Source organism: Trichoplusia ni, chromosome 21 (assembly GCF_003590095.1).
Source record: "Trichoplusia ni isolate ovarian cell line Hi5 chromosome 21, tn1, whole genome shotgun sequence".
Lineage (NCBI taxonomy): Eukaryota > Metazoa > Arthropoda > Insecta > Lepidoptera > Noctuidae > Trichoplusia > Trichoplusia ni.
The window spans coordinates 5,665,808-5,688,187 of NC_039498.1; the positions used below are offsets into that span (position 1 = coordinate 5,665,808).

General features: G+C 34.8%; 2 protein-coding genes across 2 annotated transcripts; one reads left to right on the forward strand and one right to left on the reverse strand.

Annotated features, from left to right (window-relative positions):
- Window positions 1-1,984: 1,984 nt before the first annotated feature.
- LOC113504147 lies at window positions 1,985-3,621 on the forward strand. Its single transcript, XM_026886310.1, has 3 exons — window positions 1,985-2,079; window positions 2,478-2,627; window positions 3,354-3,621. Exons 1-3 carry the CDS (start codon window positions 2,032-2,034, stop codon window positions 3,591-3,593), a joined length of 438 nt encoding a protein of 145 aa, XP_026742111.1. The 5' UTR covers window positions 1,985-2,031; the 3' UTR covers window positions 3,594-3,621.
- Window positions 3,622-6,986: 3,365 nt separating this feature from the next.
- On the reverse strand, window positions 6,987-11,951 carry LOC113504257 (cuticle protein 1-like). The gene is given in 4 exon segments (XM_026886473.1): window positions 6,987-7,417; window positions 7,918-8,096; window positions 11,691-11,714; window positions 11,717-11,951. Coding segments are annotated over 4 exon segments (414 nt in total). The 5' UTR covers window positions 11,852-11,951; the 3' UTR covers window positions 6,987-7,341.
- Between the last annotated feature and the right edge of the window lie 10,429 nt (window positions 11,952-22,380).

Sequence of the window (22,380 nt, forward strand, 5' to 3'; positions counted from 1 at the left end):
AGATAGACATTGCATCTGAAAGTTGGCCAGAAGATTTATTGTTCGTGGAATACTGAAATATCTTCATTGCCTTCAGCATAAGTTTTTGTAGTGCATCTAGCATGTTTGCGGAGGCTATTGTTGATGGCTTCCACGCCATCATACGCAAGCGGTCCTCATCGCTGTTAAACAGAGTGCGAGGGAGCAGCAAAAGCATCCTAAAAGTCATTGCTGAAAAACAGTCAAATATGATATAAACTTTTTAAATTGGTGTGCTCATACAACCCTCTTGCAATCTATGGACAATGTCTGAAGTAAAGCTCATTATTATAATAAGTAGATGTCAGGAAGCAAGGTCATACCGAACCCACAAAAGAGTTATCCCCAAAAGAGTACCCCCAAGAGAGTAAGAACATTTATGACAGTAGCAGGAATAGAATGGATGCGAAGGAAAGGAAACAAAGAAGAGAAAGACATAAACAAAGGCTGATGATGATGATGATGATGATGGTGATGAAAGGAGTGACATGTTTATTTATTTTAATAATTATGTGGACAGAATTGAGTTATCGTAGCTACCTATTACTTGGGTATAACATTCTGTATCTAATTAAAACGTTTTGATCTATGCCAATCATCTATTGGGGCAGTCATTATTAATTATTTATTATCATGAAGTCAAGTGGACTGATTAAGGTACTTCAATCTGTTAATAGTTAATTAAATTAACTAAATACTAGCTAAGCCCCGCGGTGTCACCTGTAATTTATACCTTATTAACCGCGGTTAAAAATAGCTCTAAGAGATATTTTTTTTTAATTGGGTTGGGATTGGGCTTTTAGGATCTAGCACTTTATGAAGGTCAAAATACATCAGCACCCTGTTTCACCCACCCTTTTCTACTTCCTAAGTGCTTTTGCTGTGAAAGAAGAAACGGCGCTACAAACTCCCCAGCAGCACGCCGTCGCTCTGTTAACAATCCTACTACTATTATAAAGGTGAAAGTTTGTAAGTATGGATGTATAGATGTTTGTTACTCTTTCACGTAAAAACTACTGAATGGATTTGAATGAAACTTTACCACAATATAGCTTATACATCAGAATAACACATAGGCTACAATTTTTGAGGTTTCTAATGTGAGGTCGTAAAAAAACACATTTTTTGCGCTTACATTGCAAACGCTGACTGAATCCTACAAGATAGATAGAAGGCAGATAGATAGATAGAAGGCAGGTATAAATTATAACTTATATCTTCTAACCACGCGGACGAAGTCGCGGGCAACAGCTAGTATAAAATACAATACTTATATTTATAAACGCGAAAAATATGTATAGATGTTTGTTCCTCTTTTACGTAAAAACCACTGAACGGAGTTAGACGAAACTTGGTATAGGTACAGATACTTAGTTTATTAACAAGATTAACACATAGGATAGTTTAACACATAAGATAGTTAGAAAATGCCGTGCCAGACACACAAATATAGGAAGTCGATGTAAGCCACTAACTTTAGTGTAGAAAAGATTATCAGAATCGGTTCACCCGTTGAAGCGAGAAAGAGTAACAAACATACACATTCACAATTTTGCATCCTGTTGTATTACTAGTATTTAGGGTTCCGTATCAGAAGGGTAAAAGCGGAATCCTATAACTGAGGCTCCTCTGTTCGTCTGAGTTTTTGTCACCAGGGTGTACCTCATGAATCGTGATAGCTAGGTAATGCATTTTGTTGCTGCTGTTAGAAAGAATAATGTATCTAAACATGAAGGTTAAGTTACGCTTGCTAGGTTCATAAACTTAATAGGTTACAACTTTTTGTTGCTCATTTTTTTAGCCTATTTATACGGGATCCCGTGTGTCACAATGACCCGCACTTGACCGGTTTTTCCTAACAAAATTAGTGGTTTTCTACATTCGTTTTATCTCTTGATAACGATATTAAGTATGGAATTAATTCTATTACATTTATTATAAATCTGTAGGTGTTAAGTTCTTTTACGTTAAGCTACTGGTAGTAAGCACGTTTGTTTTATTTTTTGTAATAAAATGCTTGGCCCAGAAAAGAAATTTTCGCCAACAGATTTATTGGAATATGTAAGTACCTACATACTTATTGACATTTAATAATATTTTCTAACTTTTCTTGTTTTTTTGTTTGTCTGTCGTTCTGGTTGGATTTTTGCAACTCAATTTTGAGGCACTTCCCGATAAGTTAGCGGGCTGAAATTTTTAGGGAAAAGTTACAAAGGTCGTGGCTCTGAAGGATCTAAAGATGCAGCTTTTTGAAAAAGTTTGCTCTTATTCAGGCGTATCGTACGGGCTTTAATCGTACTTTAGTATAAATAACTGGCTAACTAGTCATTGTTAACCGTGTGCGAGTCTGAAAAGAGATTTAAATATATTAAAACTCTTAAGTTATCTTATATTGCTTACCTCTCCCCTTGCCTTAACATACCACAAAAAATCCTTAACATGCTGTTTTTTTTCGTTAGGCAGACATGTTACTAAAAGCCGCGAACCTCCGCGAGGCCCACATCCAGCAACAAGCTAGTAGCTACAGCTGGCTGTCATCCAGGCACCTTCAGAACGAGCACATGAGGAGCAGCCGAGAACTGGAGACTCTACGGCCGATGGTGCAGAAGGTAGAACTTAAAAGAGCGTTGCTAGTTTGAGAAAGAACGACGAATAAGAATCAGTGGGAGATAAGAGATGATAGGGAAGAGGGGAGAAGCCATTGTGTTACTTAGTACTTATAAGGTTCATAACTTATTGTTTTGGATGGGAAATGAATGATTACTTCCGTTTTGGTTTGAGCGGAAGGGAGTTGAGAGTTCCTTACCTTTACTGACTAAAAGCCTTTTGTGTGTAGTATGTTCCTTCCTCTGCACTTTGTGTATAACCGCGGTAACCTTTTCGGGCGATCCCTCAGGATTAGGTTTGTACATAGAGGTAGATATTTTTCTTGGGGAGTGTAACTAATAATTTCAATTCACGCTGAAGAAATAATATGGAGATATATGTCGACCTTGGCCCGATTGAAAATATCTCACATCTTTCCAGTGCCTAGGCCAGAGTAGGCAGGCCTTAAGTCTTATATGATGAATAGCTATGCATTGCCATACACAAGCCTTTGCAAGGTGGTTCAGATTCAGTCGGAAGAATCTGCCACTACTCTCTTTCTCCCCCAAGGAAGAGCTCACCAGAATCATTCCGATAAACCAAAAAGCAAGAACTTAGCTCTTTAGGGGTGTGTATATCTAGTAGCGAGCTCATCCATCATACACATGTTATATAGAACCTTCCTAAACCTACATGATTCCTTGTTTAGCCTGGTCCAAAACATGTTTAAACATAACTTTGTTTTACAGATGTCACCAGAAAGCTGCGCCAAAATCGCTGTCAAACTCGACAACTTAACAGATGGTGAGGAATCGACGACGGCCATTTTAGATTTACTTAAAAACCTCATCGATGAACAGCATAATATACAAATGATGGACCAAAATGTCAAAAAGGGCTATAGGAAGAATAGAGTGAACAAAGTGCATCCCGAATTGGTACCTTATGGTAGACAACCTACGGTCTCTTTTATATTGTACTCAATGTAATAAATTTTGCTTGCGTGATTCTAAAAAGCTGAGTTTTATTTATCTCATAACTGCAAGGATAGCCGAGTTGCTGTGGTCACCATTCCAACCCTCTGTGCACGAAGATTAGCGGTGTCGACCCCCGTGTAGGACTTGCATTTGTGTGATCCACAAATGAACGAAAGAACAAAAAGAACCAAAGTTTTCAAAGTTCACAAATGAATGTATTTTTTTTTATTTTACCGTTACTTCAGAACGCTTAAATCAATATCACAGAAATCAACCCATGTCATAGAAATCTATGAAATTGTCATATTTTCATATAGATGGAAGCTACTCTTGTGACCTATTTTTATCTGATCTATGTAATGAATATGACCCCAGTTTTTAGCGCTAAAAAATATAGCAATATATACCTGTTTTACTCCTCTTTATAACACTAAATTATGCGAACCTTTAATAATATACTCAACGCAATCGAAAACCAATAACTTTCATCAAAACCGACCACTTATACCCTGCCTATTAAATTACAACTCATATTTATCTTGATAACAAATGACCCTTTTATTACACTGGCAACACCACCCCTTTAACGGGCCGGCTCTCAATCAAGTGTCAAAGTCAAATAAAAAGTAAAAACGTTAATGCTGCAGGAAGTGCTGTGCGTGGTGCCGACCAGATTTTAACGTCAATTGATATGTGACATTTCGAATTATGGTTGTACAAGAGAGGGAGCCAAGATTTTTTTGAAACAAGTTTTATCGACTTGTGAATGGAACTCATCTTAATAGAGCTAGGTTATTTTTAGAGTTTAGAATAGAATATTCTTTATTACACACTACATAAGTACAGGATTGGATACACGTAAAAAGTGACATGGTGCCACATTGGTATTTTCGCTAAAAGTGATATTTTACAGACAACCTTTTGGATGGTCTAGTTTCTGAAGGAGCAACATTTGTGCTGGTGTCCCAGTACATAAAACGTAAAACGGAACCTTATAATTAAGGATGTGCTGTCTATCCGTCTATAAACAGATGTATCGTTGAAACCATGTTAAGTCAACAGTTGAAATCATGACATATGGTGCATTTCTGTTACTGTTAATTAATATTCATTTCAACAAAAAATGTCCAAATTCTTTCCATTTTTTATTCATGAGATATTTTTGTATAGGTCTAATTAAATATGTAACCTTACGTACTAAATCAAATAATAATATGAACCATCAAAACATTTATTAATTTTTATTCTCATAATATTCAACTCTATTCTTGGTTACACGTCACATAACAGTTACCACCAATTGATATCGGTCGCAAGGCCGAGTCGTTGACTGATGCGTTGAAACAAGATGGCCGGCTGACATTACCCGCGAAATTAATGGCGTTCAGAATTTTACGCGGGAATGCAGAACTGGAAATATAACCTTGATACTGTTGGATTAAGATGAATGGTAGTATTCTGAAAGGATGTTAACTTTTTTACCTCCTTTGGTATTTGTAGGTTAAGAGATTATTTTTGTATTTTTTTTGCGTATAAAATGCGATCTTTAAACCTGTTTATCTTAAAGACTCGATACCAAGTATAGGTGCACGGTTTGATCGATAATTAAAAAACAGAAGTTTTTATCTTCAATAGGCCGTTTTCCAGGTGGTTAAAAACGGTGCAGTAAGGACACGAGGTGCATGCGGTGCGAAAATGTCATTCCTATAGAGAAGAACCGGAAAAAACTCTATTATTTAATAAAATAAATTGTTACAGTAAATTTTATCTTATGCACCGCCACCTCAGATACGCCACGGGCCAAAAATGAGATAATATATTTCGACAGCTTAGGTTCAGACAACTAAATGAAAAAAAAAACATTTATTAAAATTAGCTTTTTCTGAGCTTTTTTTAATGTCAAGATTTAAATGAACAGCACGTTGATTAGCCCAATCTTTACCACTTTCTAAGTGTTCTGGCTATGGAGACAAAACGGTGCCATAAAGCTACATCATTGGCAGTCCTATTATGCGATTGGGTTTTGTTTTAAACATGTCTCCCGCACTAAGGAACTTGACTCTTGTGCCACGGTGTTTCACAAACTTTCAAGTCACATACACAAAGACACTCAGACTCAGGACGCTAATGCTTGTCCTACGCGGGGATCGAAAAACCGTGCGTGGGGAGTTCGGTGTGATTAAAAAAGATCGTTTCTCTTTTTGCATCAGTAATTCAATAAATATTTATACTTACTCGTGCACGTATAAAATTTGAATTGTCTGTCATTTTGCACTAGCCGTTTTTGCTACATGCATATCTATACTCTATACTAATAAATAAAGCTGAAGAGTTTGTTTGTTTGTTTGTTTGAACGCGCTAATCTCAGGATCTACTGGTCCAAATTGAAAAATTCTTTTTGTGTTGAATAGACCATTCATCGAGGAAGGCTTTAGGATAGATACCATTACGCTACGACTAATAGGAGCGAAGATACAATGGAAAATGTGAAAAAAACAGGGCAGGTATAAATCATAACTTATATCTTCTACCCACGGGGACGAAGTCGCGGGCAACAGCTAGTTGTTTTATAAATGTGTCAGTCTGTTTGTTAAAGGTAATTTTAAATGGATGGAGTGAATTTGACGGGACTTTTATTGGAAGATAGCTGATGTAATGAAGCTGATAATTTAGGCTAGAACGACTAAGTTTTTTTTTATCAAATTCCACGTCGACTAAGTCGCAGGTACAGTTACTGCCCAATTAAATCAATCATAAAATGATGTGCTCTTTCATAACATGCCGCCATGACACAACTGTCAGTTTGACAGCGCGGCAATTCTCCCGCCCTTCCACTACCAAATATGTGTGCGGATATTTCATTATGATGTGCAGGTCGAAATAAATTATACAGCGTGTATTGATAAATCTGTAGTGTTGAAATTATATTGCAATTATTGTGATTTAAGTGTATGAGTTCATTTTGTACTTATAATAAGGTAGGTATATATCGCGCATTGCTAAAACTGCATCGGTGCTAGAAATTAAAATGTTTTTTTTTTAATGCACCATTATAACGAGAGCAGTGGGTATAGGATAGAGAAAAAATAATATGTTGGGTGACCATCGTTGCTTGTTATAGCGGCAACAGAAATGGATCATCAGTGAATATTGTCAGACGGACACACATCGCAGCCTCCCTAAATAGGGGACAAATTTGTTGATAGGTATAAGTAATGGTTTCCATTTAAGTGAAGAAGCAATATTGAAGGTTTGGTTTGTTCAAACACCATGAAAAATTATGAGGTTTATCACAGAGCAGTCCATTTCTTTTATGAATTAATTATCTATGAGAACATATTTTCCATAGGGATAACTTGGTAAGGTCCAGTAACGACTTGATCAGTAATTAAAATACAAGTATATTTTTATAAAAAAAAATATTTTATTTACATAATTTTTACACGTTTTTACATAAAATTATAAAATGCAAAAGCACTATAAGACGAAACGTCTCGTCTGTTTACATTTTATACGATGGCAGTGCTTCAGTTGAAAAACTACGGAAATTTCTGAAACAGCCAATAGTGACAACCCTGGACAATTTGTGCGCACACATTGACAATTAAGCTGTGAAAGCCAACGCACACATAGGCATTTGTGGCGTGTTTACACACGCACACATTGTGACAGTGTATTGTTATTTGTGTTTAGTGTTCAGGGTTGTCACTTTTATTTGTTAGTAAGCTACTATATCGATTTTGAAGGGTTATTTGTAGAATCACCAGCAGTAGGGGTAGTTGGGGCAGAGCGCGGGGGGAAGGCCGGCGGGGTAGCGGGGGGCGGCAGGCACGGCTCTGTAAAAAGAGAAAAACAAATAGAATTTAAAAAACAGTTACGTCGAGTGGGTGGATTGTGGAGGGTGATGATACAATTGAGATGAGATTGAAATGATAGCTTTGAGATTAATTCCAGGAAAATTTAATTATTCTCATTAAGCATTTGTCAGTGATTTAGAGTAGCCTTGTATTAATCAAGCTCTTTTTCATATTGAACTCGGACCTTTTTGTTAATTTGTTCTTGACAATTATTTATTGCGAGATGTATTCCTATTATGACACCTGCATAATAACCACATCAGCCTACTCTAAAAGTCGAAACAACTCTTAGTCTGGGGAAAGAAATTATCAATACAAATTACCCATGTATAGCAGGGGTAATCAAAAGTCTATACCCTCCACGCTGGGGTAACTTCTTACCCATGTCTAGTGGCGACATCGAGAGTATTACATCCTTCTTATTGGACTTAGGAGCAAGCTAATCACGACTTTAACTTTGGGGTAAAATCTCAACTTACCCATGAGCAGCGGGGGCAATAGCGGGGTTGTATCCCCATTGAGGGATGGGCATGCCGTCGGGAGTGTGGCGCGCGAGAGCGTCGGCCGCGCAGAACGGGTAGTCAGGGCATACGGCGGGGTGCACGCCGGCAGGGTACTCCCGAGCGAGGGCTACCGCGACCAGGGCGAAGAACACCAACTGTTGGAGCAAGGAGCAAAAAGTATTGTTAAAAAAGGGAAAGGTGAAGAATTAAAATTGTGGAGGCAAAAGGTTTGGTTGAAATGTAATGATTTTTTTTCTCTATAACCTGCTTAGCGTAATTTAAATACAAGTAAATTTATTTTAATTAGGCTAAAGAGGAGATGAATAAAAGACTGAAATCCAGGATTTTTGCTGATGAGCCAACTGCGCCAGTTGACGAAATAATAACTTTCGACAGAAAAATAAACTAAAAATTAAATTGTAATTTGAACAGTTGTCTAGATTGAAAAAGATTCCGCAGCCCCTGTTCCTATCGTCATATCTTCTCAGTGTAGTCAGACATCTAAAGAATAAATGATTTAATTCAAACATGTACATTGGATGATTTATATTCACTTTTAGACCTTTGGGATCTGACATTTTAATTAAAAACAATAATTCGTTTGCATAAAGTTATGAAATATGGATGCGAATTGAAAACCGAACTTTACTCTCAGTTGTATTTATGTTTTATTCAATCAAATTTTGCAATACCGTTTTTATAAAAGCATACTTGAATGCATGGCAAGACATTTCAGACAAATGTCGAAGGAAAAATCGTGAGGAAACCTGACCCAAATATTGGAATCTGAATCTTCAAATCTTTCCTGTATTGGATGAGGCCTGTGCCCAGCAATGGTATTTCTTAAATTATATGATACCGTCACTACATCCTGTCAAACTAAGACTTTTTTAGAAAGAGACAGTGCTATGTACCGTGTAGAGCACTTTCTCGCTCCCACAACCGCTGTTTCACTTCAAGAGGCCGTTTTAAACGAGTTGCTATTTATTGCCTAGGGCGTAGGCTTGCGAACAGTGATAACAATATTAAAGGTATGCCAAAACATTATGTAAGTTTAGTTTACTTCCTGATTCTAGGAACCAGAGGTCCGCAACCTTTGGTACCTATGTATAATTTTTTTTTATTTTTTTCGTGCTCGGATTTTACGAGGAGTCTCGTATGTAAAATTGTCTCGAATAAAATAGGTAAAACAGGTTGGTCGCATACTCGCAATAATATTGGCAATAAACTGTAATTAACAATAATAACGGGACCATACACTATATTGATAAAAATACTTTGAAAACTGCATTATCCACATTACAAACAATAATACCTATCAATATACACATAGGTAGTCTACACATTTCCAAGATACTATTAATGAACACATTTCCAAATGCAATCAATATTCAAGAACCCACTTAAATATGATCAACAACCAAACAAAAAAAAGGTTGCGTACCCCTGAAATACTGAATATTACGCCCTTAGCAGTTGATATTGCACCAAACAGGCCGTAACAAAGTAGTTGCAATGTGAGTGCGCAAGACTTATTAATCAATATTTCGCGTAACGGCAATAAAACACGATATTTCTAAACGTCTAAAATTGTTTTAATTGGAAACGAAAATTTGATATTGGAATGCGTTCATTTGTATTGTGACACTCAGCTCTGTCGATCAAAACTAATCAAGAAGGAACATATTTATTTCAAATTTAATGATTTTATTTCTTCAATTTTATAAGTAGTTACTTGCAAAACATGTCACAGGTGGTGGTTTTTTAAATTGAAATTGATATCTAATGATATCGTATTGATTTAGAGAAATCTTGAAATGCACATACACATAAGCGTATAAGCCTCGAAGATTATTTTAATACTAGCCTATAAAACGACATTTTTCTTCTAGGAATTTCCTAAATTCGTCGCACTCTGCGATTTTTTTAGCATCAATTAAGATGATTTTCAATCAATAAATTAGCGATCCAGGCATCAGAAACTTTATTTACATTAAAAACATGAATGTTTAAATTACTTTTAATATTCATTTCGGGTTAAATATAAATCGAATCAAGACAAGTTTACAATTAACAACTGTACATAAATTCAAATTACGAAAGTGTTATACGTCAAATATTTGTCATTCCGCGTTTCTATCAGAATTCAAGATGGCGGCAATCGATTATTTTATCTGTGGGCGTTAGAAACAATTATTTTATGCACGAATGTTGCATGTTACTTATTCAAATTAAATGACATTGGCGTGTAAATGATGTTAATATATTTTCAGGCATTGTTCTCTTGATTGTCTATAGATTAATGCTATAAATCTATTTTGGAATGTTTTGATTAAGATTGGGCGCAAACTTGGAAAATATATTCTAATATTATGTTGCTGAGTTTCGTTGAATGGATCTCAGGAACTACTGGACATTTTTAAGAGTTAGTTAGCCTTTTTATTGAAGAAACCTTCGTTAATATTTATAACTAGCTGTTGCCCGCGACTTCGTCCCCGTGGGTAGAAGATATAAGTTATTATTTATTCCTGCCCTATTTTTCACATTTTCCTTTGTATGTTCGCTCCTATTAGTCGCAGCGTGATAGTTTATAGCCCAAAGCCTTCCTCGATGAATGGTCTATTCAACACAAAAAGATTTTTTTAATTTGGACCAGTAGTTCCTGAGATTAGTGCGTTCAAAGAAACAAACAAACTCTTCAGCTTTATATATTAGTATATATATAGATATCACGCTTTAACCAAAAAGAGCGGTTTGGTTTTATTAAAATTAAAAACAAGTATCATCCTCTAACAAGAATGCAAAAAAGTGCGCCAAAATTGTAAAATAATACCATCTAGTCACATTTTGTTATTATACTTTTTCAATTATATAAAGCATAAGTTGTCATTACTAACTAAACTAAATTTAAATAATTAATTAAGTCAAAATTACTGAATGACATTTTTTTGACGTTTGTCAACAATTTTTTTTTAATAAGAAGCATATTTTAGGCACTACCGTATTACCCACGCTATAAAAAAAAAATGTGGGTGCAAGGTAACTATAATTGACATATGTATTGCAAGAAATATTCATAGATATCATTATAATCTATAATTTATGGAATTATTCATGATCGAATGTAATTTAGGCGGTAATTTGTAAAGGTGACATAATTATATGTTGCCTGTGTTATGATTAGACGTTTGAAATGACAACTTATTAAGTGTTATAATAACTATAAAATAAAATTGTAACTACACCTGAACATTTTTTTTTGCAAATGGAAAAACACGTTATCGTTTTGCACCGTTCAATTTAAACCCGAGAACGATCTAGGACATTTATTAACTATAGAGAAATTTATCGGAGTCTCTTTGTTCGTTTAAGAGATATGCTTCCACAGACAGATGCACACGCAAAGAAATAGGTAAATAGAAAGTTTAAGCTTATAACACCCTTATTTTAGTTTGGAGAGGTAAACTTTTTGGATCATTAAAACGAATGCAAAACTGACGTTAAACTTCATTCACTTTTCGTTTGCTTACACGGGGTAATCTCCACGAATGCTGTACCAATTTCGATGGGATTTTAACAGATAGGTAGCTCAGATTATGGAACATAGCTGTACAATGCTTTATCAAATTTAACCTTTAAAAGATTATTTCGGGACAGGTAGTTAACAATACCAGTATTACGATTAAGGATTTTTTTATAAATGAATACTGTTATTATTTTAAATAAATACTATATAGTAAATAACTCACCAATTTAGCGAACATTTTGAATGATTGTTTATCCTCTCGACTGCACAGTGAGACTGATACTGTTTGTTCGACGCTGACCGCTTATATAGTTGCGCAGGAGTTGATTTTGTATCATATCGGCCTGTATTGTAATGTTTCTCGAAGAAATTCCGTGTAGGCATCTAGATATTGTTTTTGATATGTTTTTTAAAACAGCTTGTAATTAAGGTAAGGTTATAGTTTTGAAGATAAAATAAATTGCATATTATTTGAAAATTTTATATGTACTTATAATAATTTGGAAATAAAAAATAATAATTAAATATTTTAAATTGATAACTAAACTGTCATTTTTACAATTAATTATTAGTGATGGTTTACTTATTGTAATTGTAAATTATGATACAGATTAGTTAAATGCATTAATGTTTTTTTTTGAATAAATAACTTTCGTGGCTTTGCCTGATGCTTCTATTAATTCGTTAGCATTTAGATCTGTCACTTTGTCTATGGGGAAGTGTGTTGCTGTGCTTCCGCAAAGTAAGTATCTAATGCTATGAGAGGTCAAAATAACGTTTTTTTTTTATATTTTTTTAAAATTAAATGCTTTGAGAGATGGTGGAGAATGTTCTATTCTCCCAAGATCATAGACTATATTTACACACGGGCAGTCTCACCGACTTTATCACCGACTTTATAATCAGATGATACAGAATATTTTATTAATTAAAAGCCTTTAATTTTTTCTTCATCGCCATCATCCACAGCCTTTATCTTGCCACTGCTGGGCATAGGCCTCCTCTTTCTTGCCAACATCTATAGTCCCGTGCCAGACTCATCCAAACTCGACCCGAGACCTTTACAAATCGTTCACCCATATTTCTCCCATTTATACTTGACAAAGACATTAAATAATCTCTTTGATTTCTGAACAAGAAGAAATTGCCAAATTTTCAAATTTTCTCATTTTTTTCGTGTTTGCTATAATAATAATATAAATCGTTTTTTACTGAACTGGTAGTTAGCACGTCGTTCCAAAAGACCCTAGAGAAAATTAATTATTTCTTGGACCTTAAACTTAAGACACTTAATAAAAATAAAACATTATGTAGTTAGTTCTATATGTATATAATACTAGCAGTTGCCCGCGACTTCGTCTACGAGGTTAGAAGATATAAGCTATGACACCTACCTACCCTAATATTTTTGAAATAAATTATCGCCTATGTTCAGCGGAGACAGTGTAGTTATCTAAAGAATTTTTCAAATCGGACCAGTAGTTTCGAAGCCTATTCGTGTCAAACAAAGAAACAAACGTTTTAGGTAAGTGTGAGTTTGACTTGCGAGACCGTTTTTGGCTGTGACAACTATGATGCCCCAAGAGCGATGATCTTTTTTTTGTATAATTGCTATAGCGGCGACAAAAACACATCAATGGTGAAAATTTCAACAATATATACATATGAAACCCGATAGCTGGTTTCATATGGTGGCTGACCAACAGACAGATGGACGGATAACGGTGCTTCAGTAATGGAGCTAGGTTCTGAGTACCGAACCCTAAAAAAGAGAAATGTACTTTTGTGTGCATATTGGGTAGGTCTGAAAACCGGACAACATAAATTTTTCATACATCCATTTTTATTATTCCCTAGGACTGATTTGTATGGCAAAACAACGTTTGCCGGGACAGATATTTAATATATTATTTTCATAATCCCCTTTTTTAGATGTTACAAAATAAACATCAATCAATTAATTAATGAATCAAACCAATAATTCAATCAAAAAGAAATATTTGATTAATAATTAACTAAAATACATCGAAATAAGGATATTCTCGCCTAATTAGCGAGTAAATCATTTAATTAAGTAGTGCATATCATGTTTCAGAATTTGGAAATCACAGTATTTAGGATTCCGTACATAAATTGAAAAAATTGAACCCTTCAGGCTCCGCTCTTTACCCAGGATGCATCTCGTCAATCGTTATAGCAGCATATAAGCAGCTGAAATTGTTATAACAATATTGTATTTTATATCAATATCGAAGGAAAGGAACGGTTGGTACAGTCAAAAACTTAATAGGTGACCATAATTTTTTTAACCAATCTGTACGGAAACCTCCGTGTTGCGAGTCCGACTCGCACTTGAACATTTATTGACATAGAATCAGCAAAAAAAGTAGTCTAACACCTTAAGATTGAAAATCATTCGCGCGTCATAAAGCAATAAGGTTCACTTTCCCGTACAAATACATTCTGTCAGCTACTAATGTCAACCTTATCGCTATTTTACCTGCACACGATTTTTTAACTTAAACTGTTACACTGTTTTGTTGACCGTACATGAAGCTAATTCAATTAGTTACCAGCCAAAGTGCAATATGAAATAACTGACAGATTACCACATTTTAATTTGTGCGTAAAATTAGTGTATCGCGCGTCAATTCGTTAGCGTAGACCGTAGGCTGTTGTACGGTCGGCAAGATAATTATAATATTAACACAATTAGAATATGAGTGTAGCCAAGTAACATATACATACAAATAATAAAATATATGTTTGTATGTTTGTAACTAGTAGTTTGTTGCGTGGTTAGAAGATATAAGTTATGATTTATATCTACCCCGTTTTTGCCATATTTTCCATTGTATCTTCGCTCCTTTTAGTTACAGCGTGATGTTACATAGCCTAAAACCTACCTCGATGAATGGTCTATTCAACACAAAAAGAATTTTTCAATTTGAAAAAGTAGTTCCAGAGATTAGCGCGTTCAAACAAATTAACAAACTCTTCAGCTTTATATATTAGTATAGATATAAAGTATAGATTTGGCAATGTGGCGATAGTCTGTGCAAATATTTCTTATTCCTTATACGATCCTCTTTTAGCCAATCTTTCTTCTCTCATTCCACCATTTCCTTTTCTTCTTCCTCTTCTATTTCTAGAAAGAGGACTCGTAGGGGTTTTTATCTTCTATCTCTTTTTCCTCTTTCCTCCTCTCCCCTCATCCCCTCTTTCCTTGATATTTAAGGCTAGAGAAGTCTCATAAGTTAATTAATTATTAGTCAAAAAATGAAATCATGATAATAAAATCGAATAAATATTATCTGGCTGAGGCACTACAGCTCAATAGATGTCAAAGATATCAGATAATAAGTAATTAATACCGATCGTTCAGTCCTATTTAATTAATAGAACCAACCTTGTGTGACGCATGAAGGACACAGCTACTGGGCCCCGATTCTGCTATATTATAATGGCCGATGAATGAATTATCTTAAGCATTTTGCCAATTCGAAGTTAATTGTATTGACCTTGGGTGTAGATAGAAGAATAAAAAAGATAGAAAAATGAAAAAGAGAATACAAAAATTTAATCTTTGCCAAATTTCATTCATTCATCGGCCAGTAAATAGCAGAATTGGGGCCCTGGAAGTGACATAGCACGTTTAAAGTGTACCTGTTATAAATATTTTTGACTCTACAGATAACAAAGTGGTTGAAGTACACACCGATGACCATAATGGCCCTGATTCTGCCATTTATAAAGGCCGATGAATTAATGGTAATAGGGTTAAATTTGAAATTGTATTTGCAAATGTTTTGGAGGATTCCTTAGTATATTGCCAACACAATAATTGGATATTCAGTACGGGCGGAACACTCACTGTCAATACAATGAATTGTTTAGGAGATACTAAAGTGAATATGAATAGTGTCAATTTGGTCCAATTTCTATTAATTCATCGGCCATTGTAAATAGCAGAATCGGGGCCATGTACATGATGTGTCTCGGGTTCGAACCCCACGTAGAAAAAGTATTTTCGTGATAAACAATTTTCTTTCCGAGTCTATTATTTTTTTAATGTTTTTTACTCTTTGCATGTTTTTTTCAATGTATTTGTAACCTTTTATTTATGAGTTATGTTCTGTAAAATTCCATTTCTCCACCAGACAAGAATTGTGTACAAAACAGTCACAAACCACACACCTCGCTACTGTACCGACAGGTTAACAGAATAAATAAATTGAACGAAAAAAAAGACATTTAAATTCACATCGATTTAATCTGTCGCATCCACTATGTTACGTCGTTTATTAAAAATAAAAGAAATGCAAAAATCAGCTCTTCCTTCTATGTCAACAAGTGAACTGCAACCCTATTTGTGGTATGCTAAAGTTGAGTTTCCTCCAAAAAGTTTCGATTAATTGGCTGACTTGTAGACTCGTACCAAATAAGGGTTTTTGAAAAGGGCACAAAAATCGTAATAAAAAGATCACAGGATGTACAGATGTGTTATTTAAGGGCTAAATTATTATCTGATCCAATTAATCGTTAACATAATTTATTTTAAAATAATGACATTAATATTATAATGCGAAAGTATCTTAGGGTTTTTGTGAGTATATTTGTTATCTCAACCGCCCAAACGAGTGGACCGATTTCAATGAAATTTGGTACGAAGGTAGCTGATACCTTGGATTAACACTAAGGCTTTGTTAAAGGAGGGTTATGTTTTTGCAGCTATAGCAGACATCCATGGATTATATACGTGACAAAAAAGTGTTACTTCCGTATTAATTAAAATGATAAGTCTGCGTATAAGTATAAGTGACATTATAGCTATATAATAATGATTTTTGTATTTGGCAGATACAATTTAAGGAATATGTTATATACTCCATATTTAAAAATCCGTTTAGCTATTCAGAAGAATCATTTGGATAAATTAATCTTTATTTTTAAGGACACGTTACCAAGGATAAGAATGTAACCTCATTTCTGAGACATACATGTTTGTCTACCTGTCACTAGGCTGTATCTTATGAAGACTGTGGCTACAAGACTGTTGAAAATTTACAGATCATGAATTTCTATTGCTGCTAAAAAAACAAATACTAACTTGTAATAAGAGCCTATTTAGATGATGCCAGAAATATACGATATTACGTTAGATATCCTTACAAAGTATTGCAACCAGTGGCGTAGCAAGGGTCACCGTCGCCCGTTGCAGATTCACACATTGCCGCCCAAAGTAGAAATCAAAAAAAAAGTTACACCTGTTTGTCTGTTTTGCGCGCAGACAACATCGATATATTACATTATAATTTGGCGACTTTTCTCAATTTTGACGCCCTCCTGGTAATGGCACCCGGGGCGGACCGCTCCTCCCCCCCTAGCTACTACGGGCCCTAACGGTCATAAATTAAGTTGACTAATAAATGTATAGACAACCTCATAATTCACTTAAAAAAATATTTTCTTTAGCATATTTGCACGGAACCCTGAGCTACAATGTCATCTTATACGTCCTATTCGCACTGAACCCTGCGCTACCATACGACTCGCACTTACCCAGTTTTTTAGCCATCTAATAAAATCATATCTACTTAAAAATAGCTTAATAAAACATAATATACTAATTAATCAATAGCTACCGAACGTTCAAGGTGACATAATTATTGCGTTTGACATCAAAAGTTTTTTTGCCGACACTTTAATTAAAGGTAATTGCTGAGTGCATCGCAACAAGTACTCTTTAGTGCCACGGATGTGGGTAAGCGAGTGTGCTCAATGGATGCGGTATTTTGGTAAAAAATATGCGGCAAATATTTGTAGTTATGTATGTCTTGCGGTGGAAAATCTGGACAATGAGAAAAATAAGTATCATTTAAATGAATAATTAATATTAAATACATTACACACACACACTTCTGGTACTGCTGCAAGGTAAAGCATAGCATATTTTTTTGAGAGAGTTGAAAAAGTTCCAACAAACTCACTCTTTAGAGTACAGACAAAGGATTGAGAACCTTAACTAAATCGCAATCCAATCTGCTCGTTTGCTACCTATCTCACATTTTTTTTGGCCGAATACCAACTCATCTATTTTTCCCACATCCCTTACAATTTGACATTTCCATCTCTAGATCTCATTGCTACAATTTCCGCATACCGAAGTCGGGCGCGGCAGGTTTACATTATAATTGTATTAACATGTATGTATGTATGTAATTATGTATGTAATTGTATGGGCGGGGATTTGTGACGCGGATGGCCAATTTGTATTGACAACTTTGTAATTGTGTGTAGTTGACATTGTGTGGGGATTAAATATTAAAATAGAAAAGAAAATACTTAAGGGACAGCTTAAAAAAAAAACTAAAAAAAATATGATTGACAGAAATTATTGGGTGGGATACTGTGGTAGAAAATGGCCTTATATTTTGAACCAAATTAGTTGTAGTAATAAAGCAAACGAAACGAGAAAATAAATAACTTTAAATTGTTTATAAATGATGCAACGGTAAAATAAAATAAAGCAAAATAAAAGCAGCCGCTCTTTATTTTCAGTAGGTATGAATGCTTAAGAAAAACAAGATCTCCAAATATTTTTTTTAACAGCACAAAACATACAACCTGTTTCGAAAAAAAAACTACTGACCCAAACTTGACGTTAAATGAACAAAGAATCAGCAAAATAAGTTCATACAAAGCAAACCAAATCACAGATGAATTACGAACCTTCTCCTTTTCGAAGTAAAATAAAGATTTTTGCACTACAAACATTGTTTAATTAGCCGTACCAAAAACAAAATCAGTCTATTCAGAATCATCATTTTACAATTATGGATATAACACTTGTATGAAGGATTGCAACGCATTGCCATACACCGACACAAAAACGCGGTTGACTTAGCACGGCGGTTCAGGTATAGTCAGTAAGACTCTGACACTACCCATTTCCTCCACCGAGGAAATTTTTACTCTCCCGCCTTACCAAAAAAATGGTGTTAGCAGTCGATTTTCTCTCAAATAATCACCCCCTTCTTATTCACCAGTTAAACTTACCTTAACAATAACCTCAGTGTACCAGTTAATTTTACTTGTAACTCACGGTTAGCCTGGTTATAATAAAGATCTTACGGTCAGACCAGGTATTGGGCCATTTCAATTATATTTATTGGTCCGCATTCTGGTCTGCTGTACATTGCAAGCGATGCGAAAGCGATAATATAATAAAGCAATCCTGTTTATTTGCACTATTATATTATCGCTTTACTATTATTTAAACAGGCTTGCATTATTATATTATCGCTAAATTAAATTTGATTGCACGGATAGCCGAGTGGTAGAGGTCACAACTTCTAAACCGCAGAGCGCGATTGGTCGCGGGTTCGATCCAGGCGTCGGACAAGTATTTCTGTGATTCACGAAAGCTTGTGTTGAGTTTTCGTGTCGTTGTGTATTTGAATTGAATGTTTGTGAAGCCCTTTGCGATGCAAGCTAAAATTCTTTAATGCGGGAGTTGGTTAAAAATACCCATGAAAATAGTTTTATTTCAAGTTAAGCTACAAAGTAACATACATATTTTGGTGGCCAAAGAATCATAACATTTTGTGTAGACAGCACCCCTTATCGGCCGCTCACTGCCGCTTCCTAAATGTCAATAGAGTCCGACATTTTTTTTACATTTTTTATAAAAAAATCCGTATATTGAACCTTATAATTATGTTAATTATTAACTCGGATTCTTGGAGACCATATAAATTCGGCAAATTTGTAGAGCATTCGAATAAAAAAAGCATAGCTATCACTGACACATAACCTTTATACTATCTCAATAAAATCACCAGCTACCAGCCTTCTGCCGAAGTTTTCCTTAATATTATCTATAACAAACCCGTTCACAATAGCATTATCGAAAAGGGTTTATTATTTTATTATACAACCATCATTTTACTGGCAATGTACAAAAATGTTGCCCTATAGAAATTTCCTGTTAAGTTTTTTATGTATTTTAATATACATGATAATTTAATTTATTATTTTATTATGTATGATATTATTTTATCACGGATGTGTTATTAAGGGTGTTGACAAGTTTTTTTAATGAAAGAAATAAACAATAAGGTCCTATAAGTAACGTCTTTTGAACAAGTTACATGTCTCCTCGCTAACGCTGACGAGTCGCTTAAATGTATTGAACTGACGAGTCAAAGTCACGTCACTTGTCTAACGGAATGTCATTCCTATACGTTAATAAGCTTTATATTTTAACTATATAGCTGTTGCCCGCGACTTCGTCCCCGTGGGCAGAAGATATAAGTTATGATTTATCCCTGCCCTGTTTTTTTCACATTTTCCATTGTATCTTCGCTCCTTTTAGTCGCAGCGTGATGGTTTATAGCCTAAAGCCTTCCTCAATAAATGGTCTATTCAACACAAAAAGAATTTTTCAAATCGAACCAGTAGTTCCTGAGATTAGCGCGTTCAAACAAACAAACAAACAAACAAACAAACAAACTCTTCAGCTTTATATATTAGTATAGATATAGATTAGTATAGATGTGATACCTACATGATACTTGAATGTTATAGAGCTTATAAACCGTAAAAGCATCGATTAACCGAAAAATAAACTATGAAAGGAACCAATTTTAAACAATCTCAATTATTCAATACCTTAAATAGGTCAAATAAATTAGTCATAATATTATTATTTTTTTTATAATAACTATCGTGAGACTGATTCATTATTAAATGATGTAACGGTTTACTCACGCGTATTTATCGGGGTAGACCGACTAGTTTCGGACCCAACCGGAGTCCTTAATCATGGGCAGACGCGGCGGGATCGCGAGTCAAACTAGTCGGACTACCCCGATAAATACGCGTGAGTAAACCGTTACATCATTTAATAAAAATTAATCTTTGTAACTTAAAGCTTTGTTAATGAATAAGTTATTTGATTTTGAAAGAATTTGCATTATCATCCGCATATAGGTAAGATTCTAACGAAAAATCACCTTAAAATTGGATAAAGGCCTCCGATGGGTCTAAAATTAGTCGAGCTATCCCGATAAATACGCGTGATTAAGCCGTTCTTAAACATATATGAATCAACCTCCTGAAACTTGCTATAAAACATATTGTAATGTTATTTATTGAAGACTTTATACCTGCAGTATACTTGTTTATAATTCACTAAAAACTTTGTTAATCAACATAACAAAAACTAGTTCAAAAAATTAAAACATTAAACGACCTTCATTACGTAACAGTACAGTCGCCAACAAAAGTCAATTTACAAAGTGCCAGTATATAATATCATAGTGGTATGACCGCGATCGTTAGACTGCCAAGTCACAGGAGTTCACAGGACGTAGGTTCGAAACCAAGCCCTAGAAGATATTTTAGAATTCATAGTACGAACGTACAACTGTTAAAAAAAGTTTATTTTAAACCCTGCCGATAGCCATCTACAACTTTCATTAATTCATTGTCTATGTAAGTGCTATAATAAGTATTTCTTTAGGATGAGACAAGATAAAATGACTCCAACCTCTTTGGGTTGAGCGGAAGCGTGTGTCAGAATTTTCTTGACAAAACCCACCCATATTCCTTCTTTTGCCCTTTGTATACCGGGGCCTCGGTAACCCCCTTGGACAATCCCGTTAGTCCGGCAGTCTTCTGCCCTAATGTCTGTTCCCTGAATGTGTTTGTGGTGTCAAGGTGTCAAAGTGACTGTGTCAAGCCTATTTGTTCCAAACACAACAGCCATTGAATTCCATTGTGTCATCATCATTCCCCTGCCCTTATCCCAATTACTTTATTTCGGGGCCGCGCAACATGTCTTCTTCTTCCATACCTTTCTATCTGACGTCATCTCACAAGAAACACTCTTTTCAGCCATATCGTCTTTTACACAATCCATCAATCGTGACAAGACGTCGTGAAAAGAATTACTTGCCGTTGCCGGTTCTTCTCTATAAGAATGACACTTTGGAACCGTGCAACTAGAGTCAGTAAAGTAACGTTTTAAAAGTGTCTGAGGAACGGCCTATTTGAAATGGGCCGTTCAACCCTTTTGGAATTACATTGTGTATGGTTTTGTAGTTGATTTTGAATTTGAATAAATAGATTTTGATTATTTTTATTGTGTCAAAAGACTTTTGTTGACGAGTGTACGTGCATGTACTTGTAATTACATTTGAATAATTGAATAATTTATTGACATTCATCAGTTTTTAATATCTTTATGGTTGTATGTATATTAATTAATTGGTTTAACTTTGTAATTAAATGTTTTATGAATGAAATTTAGATATGGTATTATACAATGTATAACAGAAACCCGATCATATTGAAAATGTAATTTATAGTGGTGTCTTAGGTGTACGCGAATGTTAGACATTGAAAGGAAACTACTTTTACGGATTTCGCTGTTTAATTTTAGATTTTAGCTCCCGACGTTTCGGCACCTTTGCAGGTATCATGGTCACGAGCAGAATGTCAATGTAACTGTTCAATGTTCAACTCTGTTCAATGTAATTTTAAATATTCACTTTAATGAATAACTTTTTCAAGCAGTTTAGTTAGATGATTACAATTTTGTCCAAGCCCATTTTTAGACAAAGGGTAAAAACAGGACCTTACAACTAAGACTACGCAGTCTGTCCCTTTGTAACCATCCTGTACCTTATGAACCTGTTAAAAGTGACAGTTCTGTAAAAACCATTTTGTCCATTTTACGAAGTCAAATAAAAGTAGCCTATATGTATGTAAATCTAAGATAACACCTACCTCCAAACTAAATTTCATCGCAAACGGTTTAGCCGTTTTGGTTTCACGGTACCAAACATACCCACACACATATAAACACTCAGTGTGAGAAGTATTAAAACGAATAAATATCATATTCT

Excerpts from the sequence above, each read along its gene's own strand:
- LOC113504147 (XM_026886310.1), top strand. The coding sequence starts at position 2,032 with ATGCTTGGCCCAGAAAAGAAATTTTCGCCAACAGATTTATTGGAATAT. Across the intron at positions 2,080-2,477 it reads CAACAGATTTATTGGAATAT|GCAGACATGTTACTAAAAGC; the intron begins GTAAGTACCTAC and ends TTTTTTCGTTAG. Across the intron at positions 2,628-3,353 it reads TACGGCCGATGGTGCAGAAG|ATGTCACCAGAAAGCTGCGC; the intron begins GTAGAACTTAAA and ends TTTGTTTTACAG.